The sequence below is a fragment of the Nilaparvata lugens genome, chromosome 3 (genome assembly GCF_014356525.2).
Source record: "Nilaparvata lugens isolate BPH chromosome 3, ASM1435652v1, whole genome shotgun sequence".
Classification (NCBI taxonomy): Eukaryota; Metazoa; Arthropoda; class Insecta; order Hemiptera; family Delphacidae; genus Nilaparvata; species Nilaparvata lugens.
Window position 1 is genome coordinate 17,374,785 of NC_052506.1, and position 19,691 is coordinate 17,394,475.

At 34.2% G+C, this 19,691-nt stretch overlaps 1 protein-coding gene across 1 annotated transcript in view; it reads left to right on the forward strand.

Moving 5' to 3' along the window:
- Positions 1-19,691, forward strand: part of LOC111047898 (MAM domain-containing glycosylphosphatidylinositol anchor protein 1) — a 168,976-nt gene that overhangs the window by 141,730 nt on the left and 7,555 nt on the right. The window contains exon 8 of the mRNA XM_022333752.2: positions 12,851-13,026. Coding sequence (XP_022189444.2) covers positions 12,851-13,026 — 176 coding nt within the window. The remainder of the gene's footprint in view (positions 1-12,850; positions 13,027-19,691) is intronic.

The following is a 19,691-nucleotide window of genomic DNA, read 5'->3' on the forward strand; positions in this document are numbered from 1 at the left end:
AAAGCAAAAGAAGATATGAAAATTATTAATTCAATTTCAAAAAATTAATTAATGGAAAAGCTATGATAACAAAAGCAGATAAAAGAAACACTACAGTTATCATTAAAGAAATACATTATAATGATAAAGTAGAACAATTTATTAGAGAAAATAAATTTCAAACTTTAAGAAAAGACCCAACTAAAGAATACTGCAAAAATATAAATAATATTATATCAAAATGTGGAACTATTTCTAAAATAGATCAGTTTAAAATGAAAATGATTAATCCTGCCTCACCAATTTTTAGAGGTCAACCTAAAATTCACAAAGTAGGTATACCTATAAGACCTGTGGTAAACTATAGAAATGCTCCAACTTATAAAGCTTGTAAATATCTGAATAAAGTACTTCCTCAAAAAATAATAATAAATGAAAATTATAATGTAACAAATTCTTACCAACTAGTTCAAAAAATCAAGGGAATAACTATTCCAAGTCACGCAATTTTTCTATCATTTGATGTAGTCAACATGTATACTTCTATCCCAACTAATGAAACTATTAACATTTTAAAGCAAAACTTGATTGAAAATGATGTGAACAGTAATGAAATAGATGATTTGATAGCATTAGCAAAAACATGCATAGATCAAAATTATTTCACTTTCAATGACAAAATTTATAAGCAAGGAAGGTTTAGCTATGGGATCACCATTATCAGGATACCTTGCTAACATATATATGAACAATTTGGAAAAGTCTAAAATTATGAATCATAATAATAATCCTTTGAGAGAAAATATCATTTATTGGTATAGATATGTTGATGATATAATATGCTTATACAATAATAATAATGATGAAACACATGAAGATTTAGAAAAATATTTAAACTCAATATCATCTATAAAATTTACTATGGAAGTTCAAAAAGAGAAAATAAATTTTTTAGACTTGGAAATAAGTAAGAGAAATGAGAAACATAATTTTAATATCTTCAGGAAACCCACGCATACAAATACTCTTATTCCAAAAGACTCTAACCATCCATGGCAGCAAAAAACAGCAGCATTCAGATCAATGATTTATAGATTGATAATATTCCTATGTCAAAAGAAAATTATGAAAAAGAAGTGAAAATTATAAAACATTTTGCAGTAACAAATGGATATGATACCAAATTTATTGATAAGATGATATACAAGCAAAAATATAAACAAATTAATCCACAAAATGATAGAAATTCAGAAAATAAGGAATATATTTGTGTTCCATACAACACTATTCTCAATAAGGCAATTAGGAAGACATTTGCAAAACAATTTATTTAGGATACAAAACAACAAATAATGTTTTTAATTTAATAAAGAAGATTCTAATAAAAATACAACAAGAACAATTAAAAAAATCAGGCGTTTATAAACTGGAATGTAGTAATTGTGAAAAATTTTACATTGGTCAAACACGTAGATGTTTTCAAAAAAGGTTCAATGAACATATTCAGGCTTTAAATTAAAAAAATACTACTCAAAAATCAGCGTTTGCTGAACATTTAATTGAGAATAATCATAATTATATCAATATAAATTCTAATATGAAAATATTAAGCATTGGTAGTGAAAGTAATAATTGAATGTAAAAGAAGAATTTTATATCTATAAAACTGCAAAATTGAATAGGAATAATTTAATAAATATAATCCAATTTGACTTGAATAATCCTATTTTTGATAAAATTAAAATGAATAAATAAAATTAAAATTTTAAAATATAAATTTAAATTTAATAACTTTTACCATAAATAATTAGTCATATGAATTTAAACATATGTCAGTTTTATATCAATTAGTAAACAGTTATTGAATTTATTTTAGAACCTGAAGATGGTTTTAGAACCGAAACTAGTTGTTCAACTATTTTAAGTTTTTTAATAAAAAAAGGGTGCTACAAGTTTTATTTTGTTTTATTAATTTAAAAGCAGCCCATTTCAAGAAGTGTTTTAGGAATATCAAATTATTAATTATTAATTCAACTGAACCACATGGTGAATGAATCTCTTTTGCAAGTCTAAGCCAATCATATGCCATAGAAATAGCACCAAAAGGGTGATCGTTTAAAAACATCATATGTTAATCTGTTATCAGACAACAAACCTGCCCTATCATATATGCTAGTGCATGTACACGGTTGGAACTCTATCTAGAGAATTAAGCAGTTTAAAGAATTATACAAATTAAGTTATTATTGTGATTAAAGGAATTATATTTTACTGCTTGCCACTGACGTCATGCCTACGTCATAATCGTTCTACCAATGGCAAATTTTCATGCAAATTAATTACACTGAGATTCTCAGAGAAAAGGCTCTAGCCAAGAAGCTTAGAGAAAGACAGGCACTTCCCTTTTGAAATCCTCACCAGTAAGACCTTGTTAAAAGTTACCAAAGACCTATTTGTGAAATTTTGTTCGATTTTATATGTTTTATCTGTGAGCCAATATTTTAGGCTATTTTATTTGTTATTTGTAAATTTGTTTCATCTATCGATAATTCAAGAACTTCAAGTTCAATTATTCCCTAATTAATTTGGTGAAGGAAATAGTTAATTAAAATTCCACACGTGCTGAGACCGAAGCCTGGACCGCCGCCGATCAAACGAATTTGATCTAAAGGAAAAACCACGACCGCCAAGGAATTTCACGTGAGTTTTAAAATTAAAAGGGGCCCCAATCTACGTTTCGAAAAATATTACAGTGCAGAAAATATAAATTTCTTCTTCGTTAAATTAATGGCCACGCCGACAAGCGCTTATTAATTATTAAGATCTTAGAATTTATTTGGTATAGAATTTATAAGGACTTGTAGTTGATTAGCTATCCTCCGCTGCCAGAACCACGACCCCGAGCAATTTTAAAAATCTTTTGTAATTTATTTTCACTATTTTTTCACAAACTGTTAAATTTATCAATCACAAAATTCTGTCGAATCATGCATGGTGTCATGCAAGTACAAGAAAATTTCTAATCATTTTTGTTAATGTTAAACTATTTTCAATCTGTAAATCAAGCTCTGAATCTGCACTGTCAAATCATATATTTTATTATATTATATTTCAATTTTGTTAATTCGTCTTCTGAGTTCGATTATTTCTTGAGCCTGTCAATTATTGTGTCTAACACGTTCTATATTATCAAGAACTGATCGAATACGATCATTGAAATAATTGAATTAAGCTAGATATTGGAACAGATCTAAGTGGATGTAGTGTGTGGGGTCAGATCGAGATTATTTATTCTCTGTCCTTACCTGCTCATATATCAGCTTTTATCTGTTACCAACCTCGACTTAGGAGCGAATTCGTCAACTGTACAGCAGATGCAGCCGGAGATCATATAGTTTCCTACAATAGAGCTTAAAACCCGACAAGACTCTGTTCTCGAAGTAGCCTATATTCCGAACGATATCTGGTCCTAGTACCCTATCTTAATCCTTCGGAACTTATTAGAGATGCAGTCCCGTAAATTATCTACATCGGGATTTTTGCTCGACCTGTATGATTTTATATGTTATTTCATCACAGGTAATAGTTTTAAGATTTCCGTATTCAGTGTTTAGCAACTGCTACACTGCTTTTAAAAAAAATTATCTTTATACAATCTGTCATAAGAAGAATCAAGGGTGAGCGAGTGTTTATGCCTCCCGCGATTCCGACGATTGTATCGAATCTTGTAGTGAATCGATCAGTCTGGTACTCACTTAGCGTCCACGCACGCATTTCCAAAATTTATAACCTCAATACTGGTGACTCAGTACAAGATTCACTATACGTGTGTGAGGCGTGTAAAATACCGCTTTACATGATTTGGCCAGTAACGTGGGACTATTTATATTCCACATCTGATTCATTATACGTGTATCGACCTATCCTTGGAGGCGAGAGTGACTCCCCCAGGAAAAGCTTTACAATATCTAATGTAATATCAACTGTTCCTTATTGTTTAAAACTATGAATCCTATTATAATAAGTGAGCAATTTCTGTATTTTTATATATTCATATCTGGTTATTTATGTTCAACGGATCTCGAAAACGGCTCTAACGATTTTCACGAAATTTGTAACATTGTAGGTTTATGATATAAAAATTCGATTGCACTAGGTCTCATCCTTGGGAAAACTCGCTGAACGACATTAAAAGGATAATTCATCCTTGGCTGAAACAGCTGTGGATAGTGAAGAAGTGAGCGAGTGAGTATGTGAAAAATCAAAATATCGCATCCCCGACACGATCATTTTAGAGAATTGTGTTCTGTTTATCAATAAATAAAATAACGAGCGAAGCTCGGTGCCCCGATATTCATACATTATTCGGCAAGAAATTTCATCTTTTAATGATTGGATACTAAATGTTTATAATAGAGATTAATTATTCTGTTAATCAATTATATTTCGACGTCGTTAAAAGACGATCGGACAAAATTGCAGAGCAATAGAGAAGGATAGCGCTATCTGCTTTGTTGAATGATAGACAAGGATAGCAAAACGAATGGTAATCAAATACTGCTATTATAACTATTTCTATAGCTCACATTTATATTTGGAAGTATATGATTTTTGACTTGCATTGAGATTAATATTGATATTCTATTATAATCTTCCAGTAACATCATCTTTGAAAGGTTGAACGGAGAAACATTATTGACCCAATAGAACAGCTCTTTTCTATTGTTCGGCACATTTCTTTTGCTTTGGGAATCGCAGGCTTGAATTCCATTCGAAAGTGATCAATCAAGTCAAATGCAATTGGACAGCTTCCGAAGGGATATGAAGAAACAAAAATATCGAATTACAGGCGTAGCCCGAAAGGGATGACTGGGAGTCGCTGAATCGTTTTGCAAACAAATGTAAGCTATTTATCAGCAGTTTGTTGTGGGGGGGGACGCAGATGAAGAGGGCAAAGATGGAAATCTTGCGACGTGTGATGGATGGTCTGAATTGCGATTTGAAAAGCTAACTACCCTCGCTTTTCCAGCATAAGATTTCAGATGAGTGCACTTTGCATCTGATCTGAATGATCCATATTAGTCAAACAACTCATTACAAAGCCCGAATCTATTTTCTTTCGCAGTGTTGAAACAGAAATGGCTCCTTGTAAATATGTTCATCAATCACGAGGTAGAGTCAAGTGCATTAAATCATGAAGTGGCTGTTATTCCTACAATAATGGTCACGGTCTTATTCAAATGACTATACTCTACATCTCTTCTTCTTTTGTTGACGTCATTTCAAAATCTCCATGTACGATCATTAGTAACGTTGGTGATTAAGGGATGACTATGGATTACAAATAGGCCTACTATATTCATTTCATGTTTTGTCGAGTTGGCATATTTCAACAACGCACCAGAACTATGTGCATCAACACTTGCTTGAAATTAGGTTTCAGGGTAATCATAGATGTATTCATCATAATCACTCTAGAAGGAAATACAGAAAACTTCTTGAAATTACTAACATGACTAAATCATACTCACACTAAAGACATGAAATCACATTTCATTAATTTATAAATTGATCATCAATAACAAGAATCAACAATTAATATTATTGACCGAGCGAAGTGAGGTTCAAGATTCAAGTCGACGGTTTTGCATTTTTCTTTATGTTTTTATGTTTGTCTATATGTTTATATGCTCCGCATTTACGGCGAAACGCGGTGATATATTTTCATGAAATTTCACAGGTATGTTCCTTTTTAAATTTTGCGTCGACGTATATACAAGGTTTTTGGAAATTTTGCATTTCAAGGATAATATAAAAGGAAAAGGAGCCTCCTTCATACACCAATATTAGAGAAAAAAATCAGACTATAGAATTATTCATCATAAATCAACTGTAGAGTGGATTATAAATTGCATTCAATTCAATAATATCTTAATGTAACACAGCTGTTGTGAAGACTATTAATTGCATGCAGTGAAGCATGCAATTGATAACTTGAAGTAGCATAGTATTTTCTCCCGACTTTTCTCTGCTTTCAACTCGGTAAGATTTTGATGATAGTAGCTTAGCTGCTATATAGCTGATATATACATAGCTTCATATACATCAAATTAATAGCATTGTCGATACAACAACCCAAACCATTTGTGGTTTATACACCTATATCTCGCCAACACGACAGGACAGAACAGAATTTACTCTGATGGACAGTATTAGATTAGATTAGATTAGATTTCTTTATTTTTATGTATGTTACAATATACCCATATATCAATATATATAGTATTAGAGGAGACTGTGGTTTATAACTGTGTGAGGTCTACTGTTCACAGAACTACTAATATCAGATATACAGGGATGGCTTGAATCACATCAATCTACCACAGAATGTGATTGATAAAGAGACGAGGCAACTATGCCTTTACCACTGACTTTTCAACATGAATCTCACTATAGTGTTTCTCATGCTATGCGGATTGCCTACTCTACGCCTGCTCCTAACCCGCATACCCAGATTTCTCCATTATATCATAGATACTAAACTTTCTAAAAGATAAACATCATTGGACAGATTAAAACAATTTTATGATACTGGCATAGAATTTGTGTTTAACTCATAGGGGTGACAGCCAACCCAGCTAACATAATATTCACATTTTCAGGATATTGTACAGAATAATACTGAAGCAAGGCATTAGTCAACAATGCAATATTGTAACACTTCATAAGCAGAAGAAATTCATTACTTATCAGCGTTCATTTACCGAATAACTCTATTTATTTATTTATTCATACAATATGACAATCTCCACTGAGTCTAACAAGACCCATAGTGATACAAAACATAATAGCACTGAACATGAATAAACTATAAGTATTAATGTAAAACTAAAATTATAATAAATGAGCAAAGTATATAATGTGCAATACATCCATTCATCTGCAAAATACTTCCTAATTGAACAATACATTGATGACCATTATTTGTTAGGGCTACTCTTAAATAGGAAGAAATAGAAATATAAGTACCTTTTTTTAAAGTGTTCACTTACGACATGTTTCGACAATATTCATAATTATCAAGTAAGTGGATCTCAATACATTTATGATATGTATTATGATTCATCCCAATAAATCACATTGTCTGATTAACTTGATTGTCTCATTAACTTGAGAAGTATGAATGAAAATTGAAATCTAAGTACCCTTTTCAAACTATTTAGGCTAGTCACGATATGTTTTGAAATAGTGTTTCGGCTATTTCAAAACATGTCCTGACTGAATAATTTGAAAATATTGTACTTAGGTTTCAATTTTTATTCATATTCAAAAGCAGCCCTAAATAAAATAGACAATTTAAGGAGGAGCTGAGTAAGAGAAAGGGCTGAAAATAAACATAATTGAAGCCATGGTCATATGGTGGATGACGTATCAAATATTAAATCATTACTAGAATTATTGCAATTATAATCGGAGAACTTGTTCAAACGACTTTCATTCATTCCAATATACAATTGAGAGATTCTTGTCTTTCAACAAGCTTTTGGTTATCTATAATTAGGAAATTCACTCAATAATCGTATTTGGTTATCTATTATGAGGAAATTCGCTCGATAATCGATCAATCCGAAGTCCTCACCCCTATCAGACCATACTTGAAAGTTCACTACTGCGTCAACTAATAACCTGATAAGTTCCGCTAGGGTATCTGCTGAGATTAGCGGTTCAATTACGCTCTGCACTCAGCTATGTTGCAGTGCTGATGTGAGGTGGTGTGGTTGGCGGGGGGGGGGGAAGTGACTGGACCCTTCCAAACTAAGCCCGATGAAGGAAGGTGGTGAGTGAGCATAGAAGGCAGCCGGGCTTATTGCGGCAGAGAGCATCTCTACAACTCATTTAAAGTACGAGCAGCTAATCTAGAAACATAAGAGAGGAATAGCGGTGGGAGTGAGATGGGACGATCGCCACAATGCTGCTTCCCTGTGATGCCCGTTTTTATGGTCCAAGTCGTCTATTAAATTACTTCTCATTGCTCAAGTGAAATGTGGATGGTGTTTCAGTTGACTTATTCTCCAATTTTAGAAACTGGAGTTGAGAATTCAAAGAGGAAAACACAATGCAGTAACGGAAGTGCCGCTGAAGAGACCAGACAAATTGTCATGGGTTTCCAAAAATAATGAAATGAGCTCATAAGCTGGGATCTTGTATCACAGTGATTGAAATAGGATTATTCAGGTGAAGGGGACTGGAAGGATATTCCAAAACTGATTCAACATATCTGGCTAGAATAGATGGATTTTCTATAAAGTCAATTACTTTCAATCTATTAGCTACTGTCATCAGTTGATTCGATAACTCATTTGTTTGGTCTTTGGTGGAAAATTCTTTCAATGCTTCCATCCATGTTATTTTGGTGAGTAATTCTTGTTTCAACAAATGTTAGATCTTTTTGAACTAGTGGAGTATTTGAAGTTCTGCATGTAGTGATGCAGTGTCAAACCATCTTAATTCATTATAATGATGACTTCAGAAATAATCTACTCCTTGACCATCACAGTTCCTCTCCAAACACTTCTAATAGTCACCAAAGTTCAAAGTCAACAGAAAAACGAGTACCATAGAATATTCTGATTGTACTTTATTGACATTCGTTCACAATAATTTATGAAACGACACGCAAATTCGTAGTGTGTGGGAACAATTCGTTCTTCATATGAGTAGAGCTTCCGAGAATGAAGAAGAAAAATTGTGCGGAAGGTTTGTTGAGAACAGACCATTGTTGCCTTTGTGTGGCACGTTTTTATCGGAGGATGACAGCAATTTTTTCGTCAGTGTTGGGTCTGGCTGTGCTCAAGCAGACAGGAAGAGGATGTAGCGACGATGGGCTTGGAGGGCGAACGTCGCCGTCATAGGGTGTAACCATGGCAACGCATCAACGCCGCGCACCAGACCCCCCCCGCCACCCCACCCATCCATCAGCGGGTGGTGGCCCTTAATAGTGTCCGATAAATGCCCTCAGTCCTGTCCCAAGCTCGCTCTTTCTTTCCCGTCTTATTATTAAAGCGAATAAAATAAAAGTTCAAACGCGTGGAAAAGTCAGCCGCCCTTTATTAACACGTTGTAAATTTCCACCCCAATCACCAACTCGGCCAAAACTACCGTCCAATTAGACTCAAAAACTCAGTCCGGCAGCTACCTGGTTGGAAAATTCCAACGCAGTAACCATTTCTCAATCCGATGGAATTTTCACACGTTCTGTTGAATTATTTAAAAGCTTCTAAAACCTATTACGTGTCGAATAAACGCACCATTTTTAAATAGCTGGGATTCATCCAGGATTGTGAGTTGTACGATTATTCTCATAAGTCCCAAGTTGGATTTCCATTACGTTGGAAAACACCCAGCTGAACAAATACCGTGTACATTCTCTACAAATATTCTACATTCTTCACAAAATACTTTGTTACTTTTTTGAGTGGATTTTCCTCTCTGGGTAATCCCATTAATAAGTTATCTTTCCATTAATACTGAGTGGATTTTTCTCCCACTAAGTGGATAGTGTACGAATAGGCTGAATTGAATATCAGGCCAACTGGAAGTTGAACTGAGAATCGAGGAAATGATCAAGGATGACCTGTGCTATCATTTAATCGATTATGTTTCCAGTTCATGTTTAATTCCATATCCCAATTAATCATCTATCCAAATTTCAAAAATCATAACAATACTCTTCAATTTCACTCTCCATCACGAAATGGAAATGGAATGTTAATAATATGTTTTATACTTTTGATACGTCTTTTGAAGGGCCGGTTTCCGAGCTCGGGAATTAGCTTAGCTCTAGACTTTAAACAGCTGGAGTCAGAAAATTGGATTCCTTAACGGAGCGTAGTCTCAGTCCACGTTCAAATTAAATTTCAAAAAACTAGAAAATTGAACACAAAATAAAATAGAGAGAAAATAGTGTCATGTTTCAGCTATGTAGAATCATTTAGGAATGTTTCATTTCGTCAAGAAAAAACGTTTCCAATTATAGAAAGGAGAAAGTGAAGATTATTTTAAAAACTGCGACTAAGCCCCGTTTCGGAAAGCCAATTTTCTGACTCCAGCTGTTTAATGTCTAGAACTTAGCTGAATCCCGAGCTCGGAAACCGGCCCTTAACACTTTTTTAATATTGATACATTGTATCTAGTATTTAAATAGAAATAACGAATCATCTCTTTCAATCCAATAAGACTCGTTGCAACAACTGGGAAAATGAATTCTCCAATAATTCTATCAGAAACTTCAAAATTGGGAACATTAATATTATTCACTCGGGCATAGCAGCTCTCACAACCTCTTTCCAATTTCTACATCGAATTCAATTGATGAGATCTCAGTCTGATGGTTGTGGATTTGGATTTTCTATCAAGTTGTTTCCGAATGGACGGGTTTGGCGTGTGTGTGTGAGTGAGTGTGCCTGATCAGGAGTGGTTGTTTTCAATGGCGTATAATCTGGAGTCTCGACTGAGATGGAGTTGTGCACTTGGGTTGCGATGCGATGCGAGTTCGACTGACACAAATCCAATTGAAAGGCTCACAACTACTGCTGTCATCAGCACGGTCTTCTTCGTTAGCGCTGAAAGCTCTCGAATCATTTCAAACGATTAGACAGTAATTATTTGTTTATTTGCCGTTAATTGCTTCAAATCTATGTGCTTCATCGTGGCATGCCATCCTAACGAGTTCCCACAAATCGGAAATCCAATTACTATCTATTCTATAACCGTCAAATTATATCTCCTTTAACGAGGGAGCAGAACACGATTTTCAGAAAATCAAGCTTTTTGAAAACGTTATCGAAAATATACTTTTTTCAACGGAAGGATTAACCTTTTGATGATGGAATTCAATTTATTTGATTTGAATATCCTAGTAGAATTAAAGAGGTTTCCCGAATCAATCGGGAAATTTACAAAGGAATGAATGAATGATGTTTCGGAAATGGAAGCTAGGAGCTAGCTTCCTATTAAATGGGAATGGAAGCTAGATCATTCCAATGCAAAAATATCCAGGAGACTACTGCGATCCTATTTAGATTATTCGGAAGCAGGTAAAACTCCTAGACAAAACTATTTTTCTACGCCGCAGCTTGAGCTTGTGCCTTTACCTTTTAAAAGATGATAAAGAAGATAATTTTGAATAAAATTTAGAATTTAGAAATAGGCCGACACATCTAGAAAATACCTGAGTCTATACCTAATTCATGCAGGTGAACGGGCTAGAGTCAAGAAAACTTCAATTAATCTTGCCATGCCTGATTTAATAGGTTTATACTATAGAATAACACTACAATTTGAAATAATTGAAAAATACAAACAGCTTCAATAAACATTGGCAACTAAAATCGAACAACAGAAACAACAATTTCATGTTACTTTGGTGACATTCTTCATCTGATTCGGGGGCGCATTACTATCCCCGATTAGATAGCAATACGTCACAAAACCAAACAATATCAGTCATCAAATAACAAGTTAATTTCAACATGGAATTACTCAAGAAAGAAAAGCCCGTTGAACCCAAGTTTCGTCGATAGTAACCCATATAACCCATTTCATAATAATTTTGAATCCCCACTTTTGATTGACATTCTCGAATGAACCTTTGTTTCACTACACTGCACTTTCGTTGGTCTGTACGTTGCTTTATCGTCGGGGTACAGTACCTTGTTTTTGGCGGTGAGCTTTTACCGGTTGAATTTGGTTTGACGGCGACGTCCTCTTACGTCCCTAGACCTGTCGTCTGAACGGGTGTCTTGAAGCGGTGTTACATAAAGTTGCGGAACCAAAGGGGTGGTAGTACAAGAAGTTGGTTTGGGGACACACATGAACCGCTGTAAATAAATGTATTACAGCATTAATTTCTAACTCTTCCTACAATTCATCAAAAGCTAAAACAGTAATTATTTGTTTATTTGCCGTTAATTGCTTCAAATCTATGTGCTTCATCGTGGCATGCCATCCTAACGAGTTCCCACAAATCGGAAATCCAATTACTATCTATTCTATAACCGTCAAATTATATCTCCTTTAACGAGGGAGCAGAGCACGATTTTCAGAAAATCAAGCTTTTTGAAAACGTTATCGAAAATATACTTTTTTCAAGGGAAGGATTAACCTTTTGATGACGGAATTCAATTTATTTGATTTAAATATCGTAGTAGATTTTAAGAGTTTTCCTGAATCAATTGAGAAATTTACAAATCAATGAATGAATGATATTTCTGAAATGAAAGCTAGGCGTTTTCAATTAAGAAATTTACAAATCAATGAATGAATGAATGATTTTTCTGAAATGAAAGCTAGGAGCTAGCTTCCTATTAAATGGGAATGGAAGCTAGATCATTCCAATGCAAAAATATCCAGGAGACTACTGCGATCCTATTTAGATTATTCGGAAGCAGGTGATATTAATTAATACTCCTAGACAAAACTATTTTTCTACGCCGCAGCTTGAGCTATGTTATTGGTTCCAAGTCAGTTCATTTATTAATTTCTGTAAAGTATTTCAACTTTCTCCATACAGATCGATCATCGAAAAATACAAATTTGAGAAGAATAGACTTGAAAATTGAATATTTTAGAGATGTTACCATACACAAGAATCATGAGGCTATCTGTCCGCTTTAATTCGATAAAGAACCTACATAATTTTGAATTTATCGATATTAGCATCACTCCATTTAAATTACTCCACAACAATCATGAAAAATTAACTTCCGTACGGTATCATGTACGTTCCGTATCATGTTTTGATCAATTAGTCTAGAATCACTTTATTGTTTTCACTCCTCGAATTCATTGTGAATTATTTCTTTGGTTACAGGTCGACCAATGACGTATCCTAGTAGCAAGACTCTGAGAGCTCAAGCTGGCCACAAAATTGTGATGGAGGTGGAATTGTGTGCAAATCCTGCTCCTACAAAAGTGGTCTGGTTAGCGGACTCAAAGGTGCTCTATCCAGGACAAGCCTCTGATCGGGTGCTGGCGCATCAACTCACTGTGAGCAATTAATCCTAGTCATTTTGATTCTTTTATTGGTGAAAATTACAAGCTTGCTCTGATTGTTCAGGAAGCATGATTTGGAAGTTTTGAAAATCACATTGTCTCAAACAAGTCATTAACTTAGTATCTGTGATTGCGAACGAATTGATAAGGTGTACTAATTGTACTGAATTTTGACATAAATTTGTATTCATCAAATTCCATTTTTTCCAGTGATTATCATGTATTTTTAGATTGCTGAAAAGCGAAATTTAGCAATAATTCTCTCAAGACATACTCCCAAGTCTCTAGCTTCCATATCAATTTTAACTAAAAGGAATTTAATGAAATCATATTAGAGACTATAGTGATCAGAGGTTTATAAGAATTGGATTTTTGAGTCTGAAGCGTGGAGTCTGGAACCACAACAAGATTTATAATTATTTGAATACTTCTTGAACACATCTCGTTATAGTTCCTAAATGATTTTTAACAAATCATACTCGAAGAACCAATCTACTTGAATGTAGGTATAATTTCATCTAAACAAACACTGAATGCACTTTACTGATATAAACCAATTTTTCCACTATCATCAACTGCAAATCACTGAACAGACAATATACTTTCCATTATCAAAGACTAACGATCATAATCATAGACTAATTATTATTATCATAGAATTATACTAATTCTATTAATACAGACTATTTTCCTGGTAACTATTGAGAGTATTGCAAACTGGATTTTGTCAGCAATTTCAACTTCATTCTTTAAAACGTTATATGCGAGCAGTATTATTTAGTTACAGGAAAATACCGATTTCCAATAGCTCTCAACTTTATTGTGAAGTGGATGATTTGGAGTGGTGGCTTTCTGAGAATTGATAACGGTAAACTTCGAATTTCGAATGATAGTCGGTAACAACATATTCCTTCGAAAATAAAGCTCTGGCCGAAAGGTGCTTTCGTAAAGCTGCTTATAGAAAACCATACAGAATCAATGAGATTAGTATTGAGTACTTTGATCTATCGATGTATTGAGGCGTGGTGGATTAGTTGGCGTTGAAAAGTGAGTGCAAAATTTCTGGGTTGGGTCAATATCACCTGTCTTTGAAAATCGAAGATGGATTGGTCTGTTTCACGTCCTCACATCACTCGTAACATCTTGGTTTTTTTCTCTCTCACTCTCTTCTTACCACTCTTGACTCCGTTATTCGCTCACTCATTCTGATGCCATCCAGATTATAAAACTTTTAATCAATCAGTTCACTCTGTTTCATGAGGATGCATTACATTATGCTATCACATTATTGATGTCAAAATAGAGAACCATTTTGATTTTGATTTTTGATTTTTTTATGCTCACAACCATTGATTTACTATTACCATTACCTTGCCATCACTCTCTTATCTATATTCTTTTTTTCATAGCTTTAAAACTCTTAACACAATGACATACAACAAGGTTAAATGAAATTTATCAGATGACATTGGAGAACATTGTTTTCCATTGACGGTTCTAATTGATGTTTTGAATTGGATTGATGTGTGGATGAATTGAATTTGGATTACATTACATTTGAAACATAGTTTTTTATTAACGATTTCAGTAGATTATGATTTTATCACATCTTAAACGCTATCTACTTATAGATTTGTGATGGAAAATTGTGTTTTCAGTATTTTTTTGCTATTTTAAAATATAATACTATTGATATCACAATGCAATTGATATTGGGAAGTTCCACAGCAGATCAAATATAAAATTACTTTCGTGAAGTTGAAGTCCCCATGAAAAACAACTTATATTTTGTTGCAAACTATCAGCAACAACTTCGATTTCATGAAATGCGAATTTCCACGGAAGTGTGATCGAGTTGGAAACTCTCATTTTGCACGTTGCAGCTCCATTTTCCTATACTCTTGCTTATCTAAGATGCATCACACTGTGCAATCTTTTTCTCTGTCTCACTCACACTCAAGGAATAGTACTTTTTCTTCTGTCCTTTGCTGGCAGCCAACTTCATGGCTCACCATCACAGTTCACATCCGTTTTGTGACAACACATAGTGAGTGCTTTCACCCCTCTGCAAATGTGCTATCCATTTTGCGTTCTATTCGCCGCCACTCGTATTCCTCTCTCACTCCCTCTTCACTGTTCGGCCATCTCATTCTTTCATCTGATGAATGACCAAGGGCCTACAAGTCGGACGACAAACTTATTCTCAGTGGCTATGGCAGAGAATTAATCATGTTCATGCCTTCCAAGACATGAAGTCCAGTTCACGATCATTTTCCATCTTCACGCCTCATTAACCACCACTGTTGTCAACTTTGAATAATTTTTCCACTGATGTCATTGTGATATTATATGATGTTTGTCACATCAGTTTTAAGTATACAACATCCATTGTGATTCAGTGTTATATCGAATGAATCATTTTTCGAATGAATCATGTTATTTCACATCCTATCTCCCCTTCCCTCAGCCCTGCCTATCTAACTACCTTCTTTCACTTCCCTATCACACACAGTTCCTTTTCAGTTATACCTTACCTGCCTATTACATGGGAAACCATAGTTGGCTATGTATTTACCCACTCTTTCTTCCAGCACACATCTCTTTAGCAATATTGTCTTTTAATGTGTTAATATCATTGTTACCGCTATTGTTTTGTTGTATATTGCATTTTCTCATTGTATTTTTGTGTGTTGTGGATAAATTGAACTGAATTGAAAAAAAGGAGAATGGAAATTTGCAATTTTAGACACGGTTTTATCAAACGCTTTACTTTCTCTTGTAAATGTTAAATCAATAGTATTTTATTTGAATTGAAATTGTGACGAATACTAGATCATCAAATTCACTCTTTCTTAAACTTCCAAAGAAATGAAAAACTATACTCTCCAAATTTTCCTTTTTCTAGAGCACTAAGAGTAATATTATAATGAAGTTATACAGTCAGATCAACATTCTCCAATTCATTCTTATCTATGTGGAAGAAGTATACTGTTCCTAAATGTATTATCATAGAGAAATAATATAGCATAATGTTCAAAATTGGGTAACGTTGTTATTTTGTTTGATTGCTATATAATATTTGAAGAATTGAAACCACCAAAGGATCGCCTAATCAAATGATGTAAAATTAAGAAACGAACACTCAAATTCAAATTCAAATTCAAATTTATTTCTCAAAAAACTTACACAATTATAATAATCCAATATTATAACAATGAAAATAATACAAGAAAAATACTATTAAATATATAAAATGATCCCAAAACTGCAGTATATTTTTTTATGTCCATCTATGTTTAAGGAGTAGCCTACAAGGTAAAACCTGTACGTAGACCTGAAAAGATCACTTGTAGGATAAAGTCTGAGTTTGCCTAGAATTGTTTTAATAATATATTTTTGAATTATGAAAAGTTTTTCAAAATGTGTGTTCAAGGCTCCACCCCAAGCTCTTATTCCATATTGTAAGACAGCTTGTGCATAAGAGAAGTAGATTAATCGAGCTATTTTCAAGTTATTTAGTTATCTAATTTGATGAAATTTATATATTAGAAATTTTATTTTTAAACACATGCTGTTCATATGAATATTCCATCTCAGATATGGATCCAACAGTATTCCCAGGTATTTTACTCGGTCCTTTTTACGAATTTCAGGACAAAAGCAGTGATTTGTTGATTGTTCACAATTGCAGTTTACACTATCTGATAAACTAGCAACGTTCGTGGATAATACTATTTTCACATCATGTTATGATCAGATAACTTTTTTTTCTTATCCTGGATACCATAAGCCTATAAATCACTGACTAGGCTTGTCAACTATTATCTAATATTATCTCAATTCAAGGAGATAAGAAGGAATGATATATTCAATCTATTCATCTCTTCCAGTTGGAATTTTTTGGATGCATCTACAAGTAAGAGTTTTTCTTTGGCTTTGTCAGAGCTCAACAACCTCTGTAGAAGAATATAAAGAGAGAAAGGCGTAATTTCACGGCACTACCGGTACATCAGGAAGTCTTGCAGGAATGTTATAAAGAGAGTGGCTGGCAAAAGTTGAAGTCAATCCCCCTAATTGGTCAAAGTCAAAGTGGGGTTATGTATAGCGCAATGAAAGTTGAGTTTGTCGCTGATAATAGGAACAAGGAAGGCAAGGTGTAGTGCAGGGTGCAGGCCAACAGGCCAGCCAGCCAGTCACCAACAAGATTGATCGGATGCCTTTTATTAAGACTTAGCTCCACTCTCTCGCATCAAGCGGGTTCACTTTTTTAGCATCCTTCCCACTCGCTCTTCATTACATCAGCATTCTCTGTCCCTTTCCATACATCAAGTCTCACCACCCTCCTCGGCCACAACTGCTCCAGCCTTTCTTCTCTCTACTGGCCAGACACAACACTCTCCTTCTCCCTTGCTCAGCCAGTCCTCAATTTGTAATTTAAAATAGACGAGCGTTTCTTCAAGATGAAGATGTTAATGCTTCTTTAATTGAATCTTGCATTAATTAATGCTCTGCTATTCTAAGTAGTGAGTGAGCTCCGAGCATATTCAACGGCAATATCCAATTACCCAGCTGGCTTCTTCTCTCTAATTGATGGAACCATCAAGTCCAACCGGACTGATAAATCTCTTTTCAATAGGTCCCGGAAATATCATTTAATGGGTTGAAGATGGTGTGGGAGTAACTTGAGATTTGAGACCACATTATAAGGATTTTGAGTTCGCTGCAAATCTCACTCTTATAATGGAAATTGATTCCTTGGCTTCGTGTACAAATTACATAATCAATTCGGAAAACTATCATATTCTTCGATCTTTTCCAGATGATAAAATTAATTCACCCTAATACATCTTTTTATTCTTATTCTTGAATGATAGGACGCTTATGATTTGAATCTTAATTGAATTTGAAGTTAATGAGAATTTGCTCTCTTTTCTTTTGTGTTCATGATCTTGTCATTCATTTTACCAACTTCGATTATATTCTATTGGAAGCTTTATTAATTTAATTCTTGAGTTTCGTATTCTCCACTTATTTATCTTCCAACACACGAATATTCCCTGTAGATAAATATATTTTATTTAAAATTTCATATGTGACAGTTCCACGAAGACGTGTTCCATCTATGTCAGCGATTCCATCTCTCCCAACCAATTAATGAGTTAATATGCGTTTTTCCGTCTTGATATTTGACTATTTCACTCATATGGAATCACAATATTGAACTATGTGCTTTGGAGGGCTTTAAATTGGAGATTTAAATTTATTCATCAAGGAAATTATACTATCAGCAGTAACCAAACATGTTTAAAAGCTGCAATGTTTTTAGTCTTCTGATAGACACTCTCATGGAATCTTGATTTTCTACTTACGAAGTGTACTAAACTTGTTTGAGAACTTCGAATTGAAGATTTCAACTGATTGACAGAGGATACTATTCTTTGAAGGATAGCCAAACATGTTTGAAAGCTAGAATCTGAAATGCAATTGCATTTAGAGCGACAGGGAAAAACTACTGTAGGAGCAAGTACAAGAGAAGAAGAATTGGGTTCTTCGCGATGCGCATGGGTTACTTTGCATGAGAATAAGTCGTCAGGACTGGGATGAAGCTTGCAGCAACATGCAGCATGCTCACACAGCGACGTGGCGGGAAAAGCAATGTCTTGAAGTAGGTAAATCGAAAGCGAAGAAAAGCAAGACAAACGATTGAGATGCTGATCAACCTGTCACGTGTCGAGCAGAGCAGTGCTCGTGTTTTTCATCTGCTTTTGCCACCGTTTTCTCGGCGCGTTATTTCCAGGCCTGCCGCTGTCACGCCAATAAAACGCTGCTGAAACTTTCAGATGTTCGATTCGGGCCAATGTGCGGGGAGTGCCTGCAAGCAGACAAGCAAAAGCCTTCAACGAGCAATTCAGTGTAGCCAAGTTACATACACTGCTTGCATCTCGCTAACTATTGAGACTGTTGCTGCTCAAAACAGTACCTTCTTATTTCATTCTTGTTCAACATGATCATGAGGTTCGAGTACACCCAGCGTATGCACATTCATTATGTCTCGTGAAGATAAATATTTTAGATCATTTAAAAAGTTATACAGATTAAGCAGACCTTTCTACCCAGGAATTAAAAGACAGAAAATCGATAAATCCTATAATTCAGTAATGATGTTACGTAAAACCTGGATGCCGCAAATTTCAATCTCTCAATTTTTTATTGTCGAATTTTAATATCTCAATTTCATTGTGACGAAAAGCTCTTTTCAAGTGTTTATTCTGGATTGAAAGGAACATACAATGAGGGAAGGCAGTAACGAGTAAAAGTAACATACCTTGGACCGATTCTATTATTGTCATAGAAGTAGTACAGTTGAATTATTACTTACATACAGAAATTAATTTCAACTATCCATAATGTTGACAGTCACAAAGACATTAAATAGTTAACTATTAAAATAGTTACTATTTACGTGATACTATGAACGTCCAAAAATCGATGTGTGTGTAACTGATTAAAACTATATAGATGAATTCGGAATTGTGGAAATGACAAAATACTCACTTCATAGATTCTGGACTTTAATGATGTTGTATGGTGATCTCGTGGAAAATAAGTTTGCATCTGATGGTTTCTCTAAAAATAAGTATTTCGTAAGGGTTTTCAAT